General features: G+C 42.0%; 1 protein-coding gene across 1 annotated transcript in view; it reads left to right on the top strand.

Annotated features, from left to right (window-relative positions):
• LOC126281494 (ADP-ribosylation factor-like protein 13B) overlaps positions 1-19,927 on the top strand; it is a 187,673-nt gene that overhangs the window by 74,124 nt on the left and 93,622 nt on the right. The window contains exon 5 of the mRNA XM_049980503.1: positions 16,895-17,071. Coding sequence (XP_049836460.1) covers positions 16,895-17,071 — 177 coding nt within the window. The remainder of the gene's footprint in view (positions 1-16,894; positions 17,072-19,927) is intronic.

Genomic DNA, 19,927 nt, shown 5'->3' with positions numbered 1-19,927 from the left:
AGAGAGCACAGGTCTTTTATACAATTATACTCAGAAATATACCTGAACAAACTCTGAAATTTTGTTGTTAAATTCAGGTTCTCCACATACAACACATGTTCCTGAAATGAAAACAGTCACAGTACTACTCTGAGGTACAATACCATTTGGAATTCAAATCCATGACACTATCACATGTAGGAGTTTTTTTTAAAGACAATTATTTCCTTCTGTCAAGCTATGCACCTATGTTGATAATCTGTGATGATACATAAATTTTGGCAGGGTAGTAAGTATTAGCGTGTGTCATAAACTTTTTCTGTTCATGTCTCGAACACAAAAATGTGACTGTCTTTCATCTCCATGATAGTATTTTAAGTTTATTGCTGTGCACACCGTGTACTACCTGTCCTGTGCATATCAATAGATGTGTGCACTTATTGGTGTGCGGGACCACAGGAGTAGCCAGTGATGCGTGCTTCACTTACTCCATGCAAATTCAGCAGATGTTAGATATACGTTTTTACTCTTTGACTGTTAGTTCAGTTAGTTTTTCTTTTACAAGTTAGAGAAATAAAGTATTTTGTGCAAAGCTGTATGTGGGTTTAATTTGTTGCGTACATAATTGGTGACCCCGGGAAAAATAAAGAAAGCCCTCGCAACTTAGTACTGTGCAGCAGTTTCAACAAAGATGGAGGAATCTAACAAAATACTGCAAGCAGCAAATGATGAGATACAATGGCTGAAGCAAGTGGACTTTTGGAGTTTTCAACACCGAAGAATGATAGCAAAATGGAATCCATGAATTTGCAGACTCCGGTAGTAGGAGCCACACTGTGAGCATGCTCACTTGCTGAAGATTTTTCATGCTCATAAGTGCTTTTATCAAGCACGCCATGGTTGCAGTTAAGAGTGCCTCCATTCACCCTATGCAACCAGATGTGTGGTTTATAATGATAGAGAATATCTTCAAGCAACAACGCATAACTGAAGACCGTGAAAAATTTGCTCTCGCATTAGCAACCTCAGTCAGAGAGTAACAGTGATAGTCTCTGATATGATCATACATCCTCTGCTCCAGCTATCATACAACACACTTAAAATGGCATTGATGGGTAGCTGCAAGAAATTACCTGAACAGTGACTTTCCCAGGTGGTGTATCAGGAGGAATGCTGGAACAGAAGTCCATGTGAATTTTGGAGATATTTACGCACTATAGTCGACGCAAGTATGATATCCATTGAATCGTTACTGCACAGCTTCCACATCAAGTCATCAACTGATGTTGGCAAGTAACTTCAAATTGCTGACAGAGCTTTTGCTACTCTACAGTCAATGCTCATAGTGTCTGCAGCAACATCATCTGCCACCTCTGCAACAGAAGCCAATGATGACTCATTGGAATGGTTAAAAGAATTGAAGTTAATCTGTGCAGCCGCAGGTTACAGACAAAAACCAGGCATTGCTCAGGGGATCAGGAAACTGCAAGACAAAATGGAAGATATGGCTATTTGGCTACATAACTAGGAGCTCCAGACGTCCACCAGGTCCACCAGTAATAAGAAGAAGTCAGGACCAAGCTCACACCGACAATTTTTGATGGTATCACAGATGATTCGGGCCACAAGCTATGAGATGCACAGAACCTAGTGGATACCCAAATGGTGAGGTCAGCCTGATCTATGTGCCACAAGCTGTGGCACTCACAAACAGCACCAAATAAGAATGAGGAACCAGGTGGCAGTTGCAGGCAGCAACACGCACAGTCAAGGTAAGGCACATGAAGGCTTCCTGTTTGCTATACCTATATGCCACTTTGCATCACCCTGGGAGTATAAGCTAACATCGCACAGATTGTAAGTGGTTTATAGACTCTCAGGCCTCAACTTCAGCTCAGAAGTGAGTACCTTGTCGGCCCTGAGTTTTATTGAGAAGGACCTGTGGGAGCCTTTAAAATTGAAAACAGTTAACAATTCAAGTATAAACATGTACGGTTATAAAGAGCTCATTATTGATGTTGGTTTACCTACCTGTTACAAGAGGAATTTTGTAGTTGCAGATATTTTACAGCTGATCTTAGGTGCAAATTTCTTGTCTCATTTTGCAATCACCATGGACTTGGCAAATAACTGTCTTACTGCCGGATCAAATAGGGGCATGGTAAAAGGTTTTCGGTACAGTGTGGTAAAGGCTGTTTTAGGAGTAGCCAGTAGCTCAGCTATACACTTTCCCCAACAAGAAGCCATAAAGGCTCCAGCAGTTAAACATAATATAGTGCAATATATATACGTACCACCCGAGATCCGCCAGTATCAAGATGCATCCGCACATTGTCCCCAGACTGATTAGTGGAGACAAAAGCGTTATTTGAGGAGACACTCCAGGCTGGAGTAATATAAAGGTCTGACAGTTCTTGGGTGTCCCCTCTCCACCTAGTACACAAGAAAGACAGCACATGGTGTCCCTGTGGCAACTACCACTGATTGAACACAAGAACAATCATGGGCAAATATCCCATCCCAAACATTCAAGAGTTTTCATACACCTTAGTAGGTGAAAAAGTATTCTCAGTACTGGAGTGTTGTAAGGCATACAATCAGATTCCTTTGGCTCTTGCTAACATGCAAAGATGGCGGTGATCACACCCTGTGGGCTATTTGAATTTCTGTTCATACCATTCAGACTCAAAAATTTGGCCCAATCCTGGCAAAGATCCATTAATCAAGTGCTCCAGGGGTTACCTTTCTGTTATGCGTATCTGGATATTTTGGTATTCTCAGAGGATATGCAATCATATGATAGACATATTCAGGAGGTACGACAGAGGCTCGATACATACGGAGTAGTGTTAAATGAACACTAATGTGTCATGGGCAAGAGTCAAGTAACTTTTCTCAGCTATATAGTCTCAGCCAATGGTATATAGCCAGTGCTGGAGAAGATTGATGTGTTGCACAGCCTACCCAAACCTATAGACTGCAAGCAACTTAGGCTTTATCTCAGTATGGTAAATTTTTACTGGCGTCATTTATCAATTACCGCCGAAACACAGGCAAGGCATACAAATGCATGGGCTGGCAAGAATAGTGCAGGAAAGTGAAAGCTACAATGGACGCCAGAAATTATCAAAACTTTTGGCGACTTACAAAGAAGCTTAGAGGAAGCAGTGTTACTCACGCACCCCATACCTGCATCACCATTGAGAACTGTAGTAGACACCAGCCAGATCACAATTGGTGCAGCATTGCAACAACATGTCGATGGACACTGGGAACCTCTTAGTTTTTTCTCAGAGAAGGTGAAACTTCAACAGACAAAATGGAATGCATATGACAGAGAGTTGTTGGCAATATATGAAAGCGTCAAACATTTCCGCCCATATATTGAAACCAGGCAGTAACAATTTTCACTGATCATAAACATACAGTGTCAGCTTTCAGCAACATCTGTGATAAGTGCTCGCCAAGGCAGTTCTGGCAAATGGAGTTTGTCAGTCAATTTACCACGGATATAAGGCACATCAGAGGTGCGGAGAATCTGGTTGCAGGATTACTTTTCTTGTGTTTGTGGTGTGACCAGCACAATAAACTACGAAGAACTCATGGCATCGCTGGAAGCAGATCTGGATCTATAGATGTTATTGATGGAGCACACAACAGGGTTACACGTAGCCGATACTCATGCCAGGAAGAAGGCTTTAGTTATGGTGCGATGTATCATAGCCCATACATTCCACAACAATTTTGTAAGGTGGAGTTTGACAGTGTTCATGGCCTGGCACACCCAGTGGCAAATGCCATGATCAAGTTACTGACAGCATGTTTCATATGGCCACCAATTAAAAAGGATGCCAGGGAATGGACTTGCACATGCCTACAGTGTCAGTCTGCAAAGTAGAACGACACATTCATGCAGAAATTGGGAATTTCACAGGATCACCAGCAAGATTTGCACATGTCCATCTGGACTTACTGGGCCACTCCCAGTTTTGGATGGCTATAAATACCTTTAAACAGTGGTAGACAGATGCACAAGATGAGCGATCACTGACATAGCGGCACAAATGGCTGAGAGGCATTTGTCTCTCAATGGCTAGTTCCCTTTGGCTGCCCCCTTCATATCACAACAGATCAAGGCAGCCAGTTTGAGTCTAGTCTGTTCAATGAGTTAGCTAATTTATGCGGGTTCCAGCACCACCATACAGCAAGCTACCATCCAGCGAGCAACGGTATGATGAAGAGGTGGCACAGGACATTCTACATCTACATCTATATAGATACTCTGCAAATCACATTTAAATGCTTGACAGAGGGTTAATCGAACCACCTTCACAGTTCTCTGTTATTCCAATCTGATATAGCATGTGGAGAGAACGAACACATATATCTTTCCGTATGAACTATGATTTCCCTTATTTTATTGTGGTGATCATTTCTCCCTATGTAGTTCGGTGTCAACAAAATATTTTCGCATTTGGAGGAGAAAGTTGGTGACTGGAATTTCGTGAGAAGATTCCGTCGCAACAAAAAACACCTTTCTTTTAATGATGTCCAGCCCAAATCCTGTATCATTTCTGTGACACTCTCTCCCATACTCCGCAATAATATAAAACATGCTGCCCTTCTTTGAACTTTTTCAACGTACTCTGTCAATCCTATTCGGCAAGGGTCCCACACCGTGCAGCAGTATTCTAAAATAGGATGGACAAGCATAGTGTAGGCAGTCTCTTTAGTATATCTGTTACCTTTTGTCCTGCCAAAAAACGCAGTCTTTGGTTAGCCTTCCCCACAACATTTTCTATGTGTTCCTTCCTATTTAAGTTGTTTGTAATTGAAATACATAGGTATTTAGTTGCATTTATGGTTTTTAGATTAGACTGATTTATCATGTAACTCAAGTTTAGCGAATTCCTTTTAGCATTCATGTGGATGACCTCACACTTTTCATTATTTAGGGTCAAGTGCCAATTTTCGCACAATTCAGATATCTTTTCTAAATCAATTTGCAATTTGTTTTGATCTTCTGATGACTTCATTAGTTGATAAAGGGCAACGTCAACTGCAAACAACCTAAGACAGCTGCTCAAATTGTCTCCAAAATCGTTTATAAAGATAAGGAACAGCAAAGGGCCTACAACAATACCTTGGGAAACCCCAGAAATCACTTCTGTTTTACTCGATGACTTTCCGTCAATTACTTCGAACTGTGACCTCTCTGACAGGAAATCACAAATCCAGTCACGTAACTGAGATGATATTTCATAAGCACGCAATTTGACTACAAGCCGCTTTTGTGGTACAGTGTCAAAAGCCTTCCGGAAATCCAGAAATACGGTATCAATCTGAAATCCCATGTCAATAGCAATCAACACTTCATGTGAATAAAGAGCTAGTTGTGTTTCACAGAAATGATGTTATCTAAACCCATGTCGACTGTGTGTCAATTGACAGTTTTCTTAGAGGTAATTCATAATGTTTGAACACAATATATGTTCCAAAATCTGGCTGCATATCAACATTAATGATATGGACCTGTAATTTAGTGGATTACTCCTACTACCTTTCTTGAATAATGGTGTGGAGGTAATGCATTGGTATACTCTGAAAGGAATCTAATTGGTATACAGTCTGGACCAGAAGACCTGCTTTTATTAAACGATTTAAGTTGCTTCACTACTCTGAGGATATTTACTTCTATGTTACTCATGTTGACAACTGTTCTTGGTACAAATTCATGAATATTTACTTCGTCTTCTTTTGTGAAGGCATTTTGGAAGGCTGTGTTTAGTAACTCTGCTTTGGCAGCACTGTCTTTGATAGTATCTCCATTGCTATCATACAGAGAAGGCATTGATTGTTTCTTGCCGCTAACATACTGTACATACGGCCAGAATCTCTTTAGATTTTCTGCCAGGTTTTGAGACAAAGTTTCGTTGTGGAAACTGTTATAAGCATCTCGCATTGAAGTCCGCGCTAAATTTCAAGCTTGTGTAAAAGATCGCCAATCTTGGGGATTTTGCATCTGTTTAAATTTGGCATGTGTGTTTCATTGTTTCTGCAACAGTGTTCTAACCCGTTTTGTGCACCAAGGAGGATCAGCTCCATCATTTGTTAATTCATTTGATATATATTTCTCAATTGCTGCCGATACCATTTCTTGGAATTCAAGCCACATCTAGTCTACATTGAAGGCAGTTCTCATGAGTCATAAGAGAAACTGGACAAAAGCATTACCATTGGTTCTTCTGGGATTACAGACCGCATACAAGATGGACATCGGTGCCTCAGTGCAGAATCGGTGTACGGGGAATAATTGAGAATCCCGGCGGATTACCTAACCACTGCCACATCACCAATGCCATAAACCTCTAATCACCGATTCGTGAAATCCATGAGCATGTGGATACAATGAGGAGGCCTATGGTATCTAGACATGTTGTGTGACCAGTTTTCATACATAAGGTGTTAGCTGACTGTACACATGTCATGCTCCGCACAGATTCAGTCAGAGTGCCACTACAACCTCCATATACTGGACCTTATCTAATAGAATGACACAACACCGAAACTATGGACAAAACTATTAGAGTGCCCTTAGACAGGGAAAAACCAGCATGGATCTTACCAGAAATGGAATATTATGGCACTCAACAGGATGAGAAGGACCAGAATTTGGAACTCACTATGCATGATATGGCAGAAGAACCAATAGTAAGAGGACTTGGAATCATGATGCAACAGCCCAAACCAGCTCCCTCATCCTCGCAGCAACAAGTCGTCCGTATTTGTGCAAAGCTGTATGTGGGTTTAATTTCTTGCCTACAGTGTAATTTAGTACAATAACTTTATCAATTACTGGAAAACACAGTTTCATTCTGGTTGTTGTTGTGGTCTTCAGTCCTGAGACTGGTTTGATGCAGCTCTCCGTGCTACTCTATCTGTGCAAGCTTCTTCATCTCCCAGTACCTACTGCAACCTACATCCTTCTGAATCTGGTTAGTGTATTCATCTCTTGGTCTCCCTCTACAATTTTTACCCTCCACGCTGCCCTCCAATAATAAATAGATGATCCCTTGATGCCTCAGGACCAACCGATCCCTTCTTTTAGTCAAGTTGTGCCACAAACTCCTCTTCTTCCTAATCCTATTTAGTACCTCCTCATTAGTTATGTGATCTACCCATCTAATCTTTAGCATACTTCTGTAGCACCACATTTCAAAAGCTTTTATTCTCTTCTTGTCCAAACTATTTATCGTCCATGTTTCACTTCCATACATGTCTACACTTCATACAAATACTTTCAGAAACGACGTCCTGACTCTTAAATCTATACTCGATCTTAACAAATTTCTCTTCTTCAGAAATGCTTTCCTTGCCATTGCCAGTCTACGTTTTATATCCTCTCTACTTTGACCATCATCAGTTATTTTGCTCCCCAAATAGCAAAACTCCTTTAGTACTCATTTCCTAATTTAATTCCCTCAGCATCACCTGACTTAATTCGACTACATTCCATTATCTACGTTTTGCTTTTGTTGATGTTCACCTTATACCCTCCTTTCATGACACTGTCCATTCTGTTCAACTGCTCTTTCTATAGGAATCTAATTCCATTGAATATCTGTGAGAGATTTTTATACTGATTAAAACAGTTCCATCATAAACCACTTTGCTCATCTGTACACTTTCTTAGCCTGTTAAATTGCTATGATTCCAGAAAACTTCATCAGTTAAAAATATAAATAAATCTACTGCACAAGAGTTTTACTCATGTTTTTCTCATTTGCAAATCATATTTCAGGGTCTCTTAATAAATCACATTATAGTACAGTTTTGTCCAACAAAAACAGCACTTGATTTTTAATAAAACACTTCACATAGTTTCTCCATCCAGAATAGGTGATCTATTACTGCATTTTAGTCAAACTATTTCAAGGTATAGGAGTTAGTTGTAAGTACGTAAGTGATAGATATTTTTTTAGTCAAGAGGACATGGTTTTAAGCCCTCAGTGATTACTGTAGCAAAATATTACAACAGATCTATCACAGAAAAATTTGTAACAGTATTATGAGATGTATAATTGTTACTCATCATGTAGCAAAGATACGTCGCAGATACGCACAACAACAAGACTGTCAGAAAGTGAGCTTTCAGCCAGCAAGGCCGTCATTTAGAACAGACAACACGCACACACACACACACACACACACACACACACACACACACACACACACTCACGCAAATGCATATCACTCCAGCATGACCACATCTAGCTGTAGACTGTGGTAATGTTTATGTGAGCTGCATTTGTGTATGTGTGTGTGTGTGTGTGTTTGTGTGTGGAGGAAAATTTGTAGTATTGCCTCAGTTTAGTTCTTGTACCATTGCAAAGATGAGTGAAATAGATATCAGTGTCAGTGGTGTTGGTAAACAACTGAAATACTACAACTGAACAAAACTCCAAGGTCCACTGTAATCCGTGTCAGTTTCTTAACTGAAATTGTGGTTGAGTTAGCCACTCTTTTAACCATAATGTATGGTGGATCGCTCAGAATAAAAACTGTGCCCAGTGGTTGGAAGAAGGCATGTGTCACACCTGTCTAAAAAAAGGGTAGCAGCAGTATCCATGAAATTACTGTCCAGTAGCCTTGACAGCCATTTGCTGGCACCTTAGAACATATTTTACCTTAAATGTAATGGGATATATTGAATAGAATGACCTCCTGCTTGCCGACCATCATTAATTCCAAAAACTTTGATCCTGTGATACCCAACTTAAGTTTCTCTCTTGTGACATCCTGAAAGCTGTGGATCAAGGCAGTCACACAGATGGAATAGTTTTTGACTTCCATAAATCTCTTGACGCAGTGCTTCACTTGTGATTATTATTGAAAGTATGGTTGTATGATGTATCAAGCAAAATTTATGACTGGATTGAGGATTTCTTGGTAGGGAGGATGAAGTGTATTATCTTAGATGGAGAATCATTGGCAGATGAAGAAATAACGTGAGGTGTGCCCCAGGGAAGTGTTAGGATCCTTCCTCTTCATGTTGTATATTAAAGATCTTGTAGATAATATAAATAACTGGTGCAGTTATCTATAATGAAGGACTGTAAGATAAAGGTGTACAAATATTGTCTAGTTATTTATTTACTGTCCTCTGAATCAATACTGCACATGACATGCACATAGTGATGTACAAACATACATTTGATGTTGGTCATTATGATAATTTGCTGGCATGAAGTAACATGCCGAAAGTTTACACAAACACGAGTTTACATACATACTTTCAGAGAAGTTATGAACACACAAATTACATACTTGTGGGATTTTGGGTCCTTATCGTTATAAATAACAACCCGTTGATCCACTTGTTAAAACAATGAGCACATTTATTGTCACATTTCAGATATACGTCATTACACATCGAAAGTATCACATAGACAGAACATAATGGCCACCTTCACCCAAAGAGATTTTTGCGCGCCAGAGATGTTATGGCACATCAGTGTTGCCACAGAGTCACACCCCTGCAGTGCAGAGCACGAGGCTCTGGGGCTCTGGCTGTTGTAGGGGAGGGGGGGGGGGGGGATGTCGTGCCGTCTTAGTCCGGAGGGGGAACCAGGCAGGGTGGGGCCGGGGTTCAAGCCCTTTTCAATGGAAAAATGTAATCACGGTGCCACACCTGTGGGAGTACGCGGCAACTGGTTTGTGTGGTGACAAAGCGGGTGGGGGGAATAGACGGAGACATGGGGTACAACAACGTATAGTGTCCCCGTGGCGTCAATGAAAGATTGAATGAGGAAAGGATCTAAGGAATTGGGAATCAGTGAGGAGTGGAGAACGGAAAGTTGGAAGGTGTCATCTTCGGCGGAGCGGAGGGGAGCGTGGATGACTAAGAGAGAATCATCATTTGTGGTAGTTATACAGATGTCAGATGGTGAAAAGTGTGAGACATTGATGGAGACGGTAGTGGGTTGTTGAATGTTGGGTGAGAAGTGTGTGACAGGCGTAGCAGGAGAGAGTGGGGAGAAGGGCGTAGACCCCGGACTCTGCCCAGAGAGGGTTTCCGGCATTGGGGAAGGGGGCATGGCCAGTGTGTCATCTCCTTGAGAATGCGGCGGTGTGGAGGTTGTCATCCATTGTGATCTGTGGCGTCAGGTCGCTGGAGGTGTTGTTGTCTGCAGTGACCCACGCCGGCTTGAGTTGAGACACTGACACTGTCGAGGGTTTGCCTTTGATACAGATGTCGACGAGCGCCTAAGTACCCTGTAAGGGCCTTTGTATGGGAGTTGCAGGGCGGCGCCCACTGTATCGTCCCTAAGCATCACAGCTTCACACATGTCTAACCGCTGGTGCACGATTGTTTTAGGTGGAGTGGGTGCTTTTGGAGTGGGTGCTCTCTGCACTCGTATCATCTGTCATATGTTCTTGATTAGCACAGGGTATTCAATGGTATCTTGGAGCTTTGAAGGCTCGACAAACTCGGCTGGTAGGGTCAACGCCTCGCCATAGATCAGTTTGGCCACCAAGCATTGCAGGTCATCATTATATACATAACAGAGGTCTAGCAGTAGCCACGGGAGGGTATGTAACCACTGTTCCTCGTGACACATTAGCGCTGTCTTTAATGTGCGGTGCCATTGTTCCACTAATCCGTTTGACTGGGGGTGGTAGGCTGTCGTGCGAATGCGGCCGACACCGAAGAGCTCACACATTCTTGTGAAGAGGACAGCCTCGAATTGACAGCCTTGGTCTGTAGTAATGGTTTCGGGGCAGCTGAAACGTGTGACCCATGTGGAGAGGACAGCGTTGGTGACTGTTTCGGCCGAAATATCGGCTAGAGGGGTTGCCTCGAACCATCTAGTTGTTCTGTCGATAACAGTAAGCAAGTATCGGTAACCATCCACCTGGGGAAGGGAGCCGACAATGTCGATGTGGATGTGGCAGAGTCTGCCAGAAGGATAGCAGAAGATGCCTGAGGGGGGCATGCAGTGGCGTCCGACTTTGGACCACTGGCACGAAATACAAGTGCGACACCAGTCGCGACAGTCTTTGCAAAGCGAAGGCCATACGAAACGCTCGGCGATGATGCACGTAGTTGTGCGAATGCTCGGGTGAGCGAGACTGTGCAATGCGTCAAACACCAAGCGATGCAAAGAGGAGAGGACGAGGAGGCATGGCACGCCAGTGGAAGTGGCACACCATAGCTCCGAGTGTGTGCTGGGGATCGTCTTGTGCGCCAGGCACAGAGAATATTTATTGCCACGTAAAAGGCTCGCCAAGAAGTCATCATTTGTTTGCGCTCAAGCAAGAGCGTTGATGTGTATCGAGGATGATATGCCCGAGGTCCTGGAGAAATTATCAGCGGCTATGTTCTCGGATCCTCGAACATATTGTTCATTAGTTGTGTATTGTGAAATGAGGTCAAAATAACGGGACCTCCTAGGAGATGGGTCGGCTGGAGGGTTTGTGAGTGCTTGGGCGAGAGGTTTGTGATCTGTAGAGATCGAGAGGGGGCGTCCCTCGATGTCTTCATGGAAATATCTAATGGCTTCATAGGCAGCTAAGAGCTCTCTGTTGAAAGTGGACCATTTGCACTGAGAGGGAGAAAGCTTTTTTGAAAAGAACTTAAGAGGTTGCATCACCTCACCTCTGTGTTGTTGAAGTACTGTGACAATAGATATTTCACTAGCGTCCGTGGTGAGCAAAAGTGTTGCATCCGGGTGTGGATGGGCAAGTGTGGTGGCTTCCACGAGTGCGGTTTTGAGTTTTTTGAAAGATGCACATATGACCTCTGTCCACGGCATGTGCCTGTCACCTGACGTTGTGGCCCGCGCAGTGCGTCTGTGAGGGGGACCTATAATTCTTGGAATGTGGCGGCAGAAAAAATTGATCTTTCCTAAGAACTGGTGGAGTTCATGGTATGTTTCTGGTATCAGCAGCTGTTTGATAATGTCTATTTTCTCTTGTGTGGGCTGGAACTATGTGTCCCAGAAATACAACTGAATACTGTCTCAGTTTACATTTGTCTTAGTTGATGATCACACTGTAGGATTGTAATGTGTCAAACAGCGCCTGGATGTGAAGCTCTTGTTCCTCCCGAGAGGAAGACAAGATCAAATGTCGTCCAGGTACGCGTAGCAGAAAGGTAGGGGTTGTAACACTGTATCTAAGAACCTCTGTCAGGTTTGGGCAGCGTTTTTCAATCTGTAAGGCATATAAATGTATTCGAAGATGCCAAAGTGTGTGGTGATATCTTGATCGTACATTGGTATTTGGTGATACGCTTTCTCACAGTCTACCACATCGAAAATTTTAGCGCCTGCCAACCGAGAAGCGAAGTCCTGAATGTTCGGTACTGGATAGTTGTCCATGATTGTGCAGTCATTGAGACGTCTGTAGTCACCACAGAGTCTGTAGGAACCATCCTTCTTCAGTGTGAGATGAATCGGTGACGATCAGTCACTGGAGGATGGGCGTACAATGTGTGCTTTTAATAGGTCTGAGATGATTGCTTTCGCTGCTTTGAGTTTGTGTGGATTCAGGCGTCGTGGTCGGTGTCTGATCAGAGGGCCCTCAGTCATGTTCGGATTTCGTGCTCTGTAATGTCTGTTCGGTATGCTCGATAAGGGAGGTGAGCTTGGCCTGCGTTTGCTTGAGTTCACTGATTTCTTGTCGTTGTAGTAGTACGTCGCAACTTTTACTAGTTAATAGGCAGCAAGAAGAGCACATTCAGTCTGCAATAGTGGAATGTTAATGTTTGTTGACCGAATGGGTGATACAGATGCAGTGGCCGTAAGGGCAATAGTCTTTTGCGAAGGTTGGTGGACTAATGTACTTCACGGGATGTCTAGCGAAAATTTGTGGTGTTGCAGAAAGTCAATGCCTAAGACCGAACAAGTCACCTGTGCCACATGAAAAGTCCACGAAGACTTCAAGTCTTCTGACAGTTGGAGTGTTAAAGGCGCCGCACCTAACACTTTAATATGAGAGTCATTAGCCATGCGTAACAGTCTGGGCAAGGAAGTTAACAAGGTAGGTGCGAGAGCTGGGGGTATTACACTCATATCAGCACCACTGTCAACGAGGAATTTAGTTCCTCAGATGAGGTCAAAACCGAATAGACAACCGTCGGCACTTAACGTGTTAGATGCTGTTGCTGCTGTAAGGTGTCTCCTGTGCGCGAGACGCTGTGCCTATGGCGCCTCGCGAGCTGTGTTTCCCGCAGTGCAAGGGCTGCTACATTTCCTGGCCGCATCGCCGAAGTTGGCGTGGAACCAAATCAGCGGCCCGGCTGCATTAGGTGGGTGTGATGTAGAGCTCTTCGTGTCGGGTGTGTCCATTGTGGAGCGCTGGAGTGCAGTGTCGGTTGTCATGGCTTATGTTGTGGAGGCTGTATCTGGTTCCTGCAACGGCGGGCAGATGTCACCACTGTTGTAGCGTGAGTGCTGAGGAAGCGAGCTCGCCCGAATGCTGGAGGGGAAAGGGGTGGTGGCGTGCTGTTTAGATCGCTAGCCCCACTCTTTATGCTGTGTACTCACCTGATAATAATCCTAAAAGCTCGATCCGTGACTGAAAGCTTCTCATAAAGGTGCTTCTAGTGAGCGGCAGGAGCTGTAGTTGTAATGCTTGTGGCATTTTGATGTGCCACATTGACCACAATGCTGTAGCAGGTAGCAAATCCACAGGTGCGAGGGCGCGTAGTTGTCACCATAGTCCCATGGGGTGCGGTCGTGCAGGTGTTCCTCATGAATGATATGATGAATAATCTCGTACGGAGCTCAAGAAAGTCTTTCACAAATGAGTCTTTTCCCATTCGTATATTTCGGTGAAGGCGGCGGGCTGATCACAATGTCGCTAATCAAATCCAAAAGGTCATTCAAATGTCCCACCAAGCACACGAAGCATGGTTCTTCTGATCAATGCCTGTGGCGGCAAAAATAGAGTTGACTAACGCGAACCATGTGTTGGGCTGCGTTTTTGCAAAAGTCGGCAGTTTATGTAGCACTCCTGTTTCATATCAGCGCACACTCCGTTGCAGAGTGAAAATCTCATTCTGGAAACATCCCCCAGGCTGTGGCTAAGCCACGTCTCTGCAATATCCTTTCTTTCAGGAGCGCTAGTTCTGCAAGGTTCACAGGAGAGCTTCTGTAAAGTTTGGAAGGTAGAAGACGAGGTACTGGCAGAACTAAAGCTGTAAGGATGGGGCATGAGCCGTGCTTGGGTAGCTTAGTTGCCAGAGCACTTGCCCACAAAAGGCGAAGGTCCCGAATTCGAGTCTTGGTCCGGCACAGAGTTTTAATCTGCCAGGAAGTTTCATATCAGCGCACACTTCGCTGCAGAGTAAAATCTCGTTCTGGAAACAGTGATATGGGTCTGTAATTTTCTGCGTTGAGTTTTCACCTTTCTTAAAGATTGGGATGACTTTAGCTACTTTCATGCAGTTTGGAAATGTACCTGCCATCAACGATGAGTTGTACACATTTGAGAGTGGGAGAACTATTTTGTTAATGCAGTTTTTGACGATAAAATCAGGGATGTCATCTATTCCAGATGAGAATTTGTTGTTGAGGTACTTTGCACTTAGTACAATTTCTTCAGCAGTAGTTCCCCAGAAGAATATAGATTCTACAGGAGTTGTAATTTTTTTTGTCTGTTGGGTGTGGGTTTGTTGTTGCTTTGTAACACACTTTTAACAGTATTTTCATAGTGATTGTTGAAAATATTTGCAGTTTCTTGTGGACTAGTAACTCTGGTGTTGTTGTGGATCAGAATAGTGTGTTCATGTTTACATGGCTGTTGATTTGTTTCACTCCTTATGATGTTCCACACTGACTTTGTTTTGTTTGAGGATGTTGCCACATAGTTGTCATTTGCTATTCGCTTTGCTCGTGCTACGACTTTTTTAAGGACTTTGACATATTGCTTGATATATCTTTCTTGAGATGGGGTGGGGATGGGGTTGTTATTTTTTAGATACTCCAACAGATCCCTTTTCCTTCTGCAGGAAATCTTTATACCAGTTGTTATCCATGGCTTCTTATTGGGTTCTTTTGATGTGGTGTGTTTGAGTTCAACAGGAAAGGCAATATTGAAGCGATATAGAAATGTGTTTAGGAATGATTCCATTTTGTTGTCTGTATGTCGTCTGCTTCATATACTTTGTTCCATGTTTCTGTTGTTAAGGAATCATTGAAGATTTTCATGTTTTCATTGCTGTAAATTCTTACTTTAGTTATGTATTTGTTGTTGTAGTCTAATGGGAGAACATTTGTAAGGCATAGGACTTGGCCACAGTGACCACTATAGCCTGTGTCCAGAGGTTCGACTTCCTGGTAGGGACAGTTTGCAAATATCTGGTCAAGTGTGGTTTTAGTGTTGTTTTTGCACCTTGTGGGGAATGTTACTGTGGGATTCAGGCTGAATGAGTTAGTGAGATTCAGTAGGGATTCTTTCGCACGCCCTGCAGACTGGAAATCAACATTGAAATCACTACATAAAATTAGTACCTTATTGTTTTGGTGAAGTTTGTTTACGAGTATTTCAAGGTTTTTGAGAAAAAACACATACGTTGCCTGTTGGAGAACGATAGATACAAGTTATTATTATATTTGCTTTTGATTACAGCTGCCTCAAAATCGTTTTCTTTATTTAAGTGGTCAAACTATTCAAAACTTCCATAGTTTACAGAAATCACCTCCATCTTTTTGGCTTTTCCTGCAGTACTGGGAAGCTAATGTGTTACCAGGTGTCAGGTCTTGATAAGGTTTCAAGGTGGTGCAGAATTGGAAACTTGCTTTAAATGTTCAGAAATATAAAATTTTGCCTTTGACAAAAGCAAAATAAATAAATAGATAAAATAAAATAGTGCTGTATGAAGCAAACATCGGTTAATAACAGATGCATTTGATCAGGTCATACAAATAGCTGAATGTAACAATTTCTAAGCATATGAAATGAAACAAGCACATAAGCTCAGTCATAGAGAAAGGATATGGTGGACTTTGGTTCATGGGTAGAATAATAGTTGAATCCAATCAGTCTACAGAGGATATTTCTTATGAAACATTCATGTGACTTGTCCTTGAACATTACTCAAATGTGTGGGACCATTACCAAAGAGGACTATCGGGATATATTCAGTGTATTCAAAAAAGAGTAGCACAAGTGTTTGGCTCACGGGAGAGCATCACGGAGATGCTGAAATAACTCAACTGGCAGGTGCTTGAAGATAGACAAACTGTCCCATGGAAAGCTGCTTACAAAGTGTGAAGAACCAACTTTAAATGATGCATCTCAGGATATGCTACACCCCTCTATGAATTACTCCTGTAGGTATCACAAAGGCAAGATTACTCTAATTACAGCAGACACAGATGTGTTTAAGCAATGATTTCCATGCTCCATACATAAATGGAATTGGAAGAAACCCAAGTAATTGATGCAAGAGGGAGTGAGTATTGCTGAGTTTGGATGTAGCAGTAAATGAAGAAGAGGTTTACACTGTTTACTATCACAAGTAGAATGACTGATTGTCATGTGTATTTTTATGATACAGCTGTCAAGGCACTTCTCCTCTTAGGTGCAAATGTGTAGCTCAACTAATGAATTCCCAGTGAACGGAAATGACACCCCACTTGATGTCCAACAGAATATGCACGTGGTTATCTCTAAGCTTTCCCTAAAGTATATTTCTGCTTTGATTTTGAATCTAAAAGTCAGTGATGATTTTTGGCTACAGTTTGCTAATGTTTCTCAAGGGATGCTGGTGCTATGTTGAAAAAGCTCTTCATTGCATATCCTAGCCATTTGCTGTGTTGCATAATTAATGAGTGCCTTAGAACTTTTTTCTTTTTGCTATTGTTTACAGAAAAATAATATTACTAAGTTATTAATCCTTTTCCAGCTTAGCTAACAAACAAGACTGTATTGGTGCTCTGGATGAACTGGATATTGTTGAGCGACTAAATGTGGAAAGTGTTGTAAATGACCAACGTTGCCCCACACTTGTGGAGACCTGTTCAGCAGCTATGGAAAGGAGTTCTAAACAGAAAATAGACCCAGCCATACAGAGTGGTTACAGGTATGCTCAAACATGATAATTATGTCTGCTATCTTGGCTTTGAAACCGTTCTTCAAATGCTTTACATGAAATTGGGAAAGCTGTATGTGCTGAATGTTACAGTAACAGACAAGCATATATTTTCATGTTATGTGCTGTATTTTCTGATGTGTTATAAGTGGTGCTTTGGAAAACTTTATATAAACATCTGACTATGGATAGGATTTTTCCTGCTTTAAGTCACCAGTACATTGCATTAGTCTTTCTTTTGATCTGTTGTTTCATCAGTTACAAACATCTTTGTGGAAAAAGAGACTATTATAGCTGTAACTCAATTAGATAGTTCCACTTTGGACCAGCAAACTTGTGAAGACACAAAACAGGCTGAATTGGATGATGACCAAAGTGTTTAAGGTAAAATGCAGCCTCACTATGAATGCTGTTCTTGGGCATGGAATGAGTTATTTGCTGGATTAGACAGTGACCAAAGTATTAAAGGAAAACTGCAGCCACACTGTGACTGCTGTTCTCAAACACAGAATGAGTTGGTTGCTGTTTGTAAGTGGCTGGAAATCACCCAGCCTGTTGTCAAGTGATTGAAAGCTGCTGTGAATGGGTGTCAGTGTTGGGTGGGCTACTGACAGGGAACCTCTTGAGTGTGAGGTTGCAAGATCAGTTCTTAGTACGGCTCATTTAAAGTGTTATGTTAACAATTATGACAAGAAAATATTAGCTGCTAATGACTCACCATGTGCATCATGAGGGTGACAGAAAATGAGTGTCTGGGAGGTGCAGAGACCAACCTCCTGTGGTCTGTATGCACAACACGTATCAAAGTGGACATTGTCAACATTCAAGAAAAGTTCAAAAGAAGCCATTAATTTGCACCGTGAACAACAAATGAAAAATGACATGACATACTGATCACAAAGGTTTGCACCATCGAGATTGAAGGCGAACCCCTTGGAGCTACAATCTGTGCAGGACATTCAACTAGGTATCCTCACTTAAAGAATTCATATAGAATCATATTGATGCATGGGGTGATGAGCACTGATGGAATGTGATGGTATGTAACTGAATGTGAAACAGTCTGTCAGGAAGCTTATTGTGAAACTGGCTCGTGAAACTGGCTCTCCTTTAAGGTGTTGCTGCAGATAGTGTGATAATATATTTTATAGGCACAGAAAAACAAACATCCAGAGGCTGAATTTGTCCAATGCTTCCAGGTGATATGAAATGTGATGTTACACACTTTTGTGATAGTTTAATCTAAAGGAGTATTATTTTTATACGCAGAACAGGAATCAAGCAAAAGTAAGTTATTTTGAACATCTATTGACCAGAAGCAGTGCTCACACCATAGATGTAGTTCTGTTACCCCCATTTTCCCACTTTTGCTTGCTGTGACATAAATATTCCCTACTGCCTTTGCAAGATCATGCACATGAGAAGGAATCGTAGGGGGTAGAGCACCTCCAACTTCTCACAGCACAATAAATAACTTTCCAGGAAATTTACCATCCAGATTAACAATCAGCACAATTGTATACAAATGTATTAAGGCATTGATGTTAGTTGATCTAGATACAACTCTGCTGGTATCTCTTATTTCTAGGATTCCTTTCATATGCATTTTCTCTTCAGATCCTGATTGATCGAAGATGAAAATAAAGTCCTTACTGAATGGTTGAATCAGTTAGTGTATTTCATCAGATTTTAAGGCTAATTTTGCAGTTTTCTATGCATCATCAAGTTGACACTTCATTTGAAATTTACTTACCTTATGTCTTACAATTGTGTTGCACTGTTTGAAGTTCTGCAACCATTCACTACTTTCCTTGAAATCTCTATAATCTATGTCACACACAACTTGATGTGTGTATTGTGGTAGGTCACTATCGTGCACATCCTCAAAATGCGCAAACAGCAAGCAGTTTTTGTAACATGTGCACCTTGTTCTCCCTTGAATATCAGTATTTTTTCTTGGTGCAGTACATGGCCATATTTGCTGTGGACCTATTCAAAATCTGTTCATTACTGGTTTTTTCTGTGCAGTAGATGATCTTCCAGGTATATAATTATGTTTGGTACCCGCTCCTTGGATAGTGGTTGTACTTTTATTTGTTTTACTGGAGACAGGGTTTGTAGTTCCCTATCAGATAAGGATGTGGAACTAGATTCCTCAACAACCGTTTCAGTTTCTTTTTCACTTGTTAAGCACGTATCATCATCATTATACTTGTCCTGTACATTGTCCCCACAGTCGAGCATATATGACACCACACATTCCACAGACTCATCTTGCAGAAATGCCAATATTTCATGTGCCACTTCTTTCTCACTCTGTAAAACTCTTTTTGTTTCTTTCTGATGGAATGTCAACTTTGGTAACTGTTGTAGATATAATTCAACACTAGCACTGTAGCACTGTTGTGAGTTGCTCATTGAGTAAGCAGTTCAACTTTGCTACACAGCCTCAGGCTGTGCTCACCATTGGATACCTCCAGTCCCGCCTCCAGTTACCATTAGCAACCAATATTGTGGTAGACAATGTGTGGGCATCAAATGCCGTAAACATCAATGGCCTTTGGCAACCTTGCACTTGAGGAGGTACTTATGAGAGAAAGTACCTTATTTGGGCAATGTCTTGTGTACATGAAATACAGGATCTATAACTACTAGTCCACTTAACTGTGCATGATGCACCAGTAGTAGGTCTAATTGTCCTATACAGTGGCACCAGGGACTAGGCAGAACTCAGGGTGTTACACCCTTACCACAAACCAATAATTCTGATGTGGTATCTTCCACTTACAGTATACTGAAACTGGGCCAGTGAGACTCACACCATCTGTTGGAAAACTGTCTGTGTCA

The sequence above is a fragment of the Schistocerca gregaria genome, chromosome 1 (assembly GCF_023897955.1).
Source record: "Schistocerca gregaria isolate iqSchGreg1 chromosome 1, iqSchGreg1.2, whole genome shotgun sequence".
In the NCBI taxonomy this organism is placed as follows: Eukaryota; Metazoa; Arthropoda; class Insecta; order Orthoptera; family Acrididae; genus Schistocerca; species Schistocerca gregaria.
Note: the sequence above shows the minus strand (reverse complement) of the source record. Positions and strands in the feature narration are given on the sequence as shown.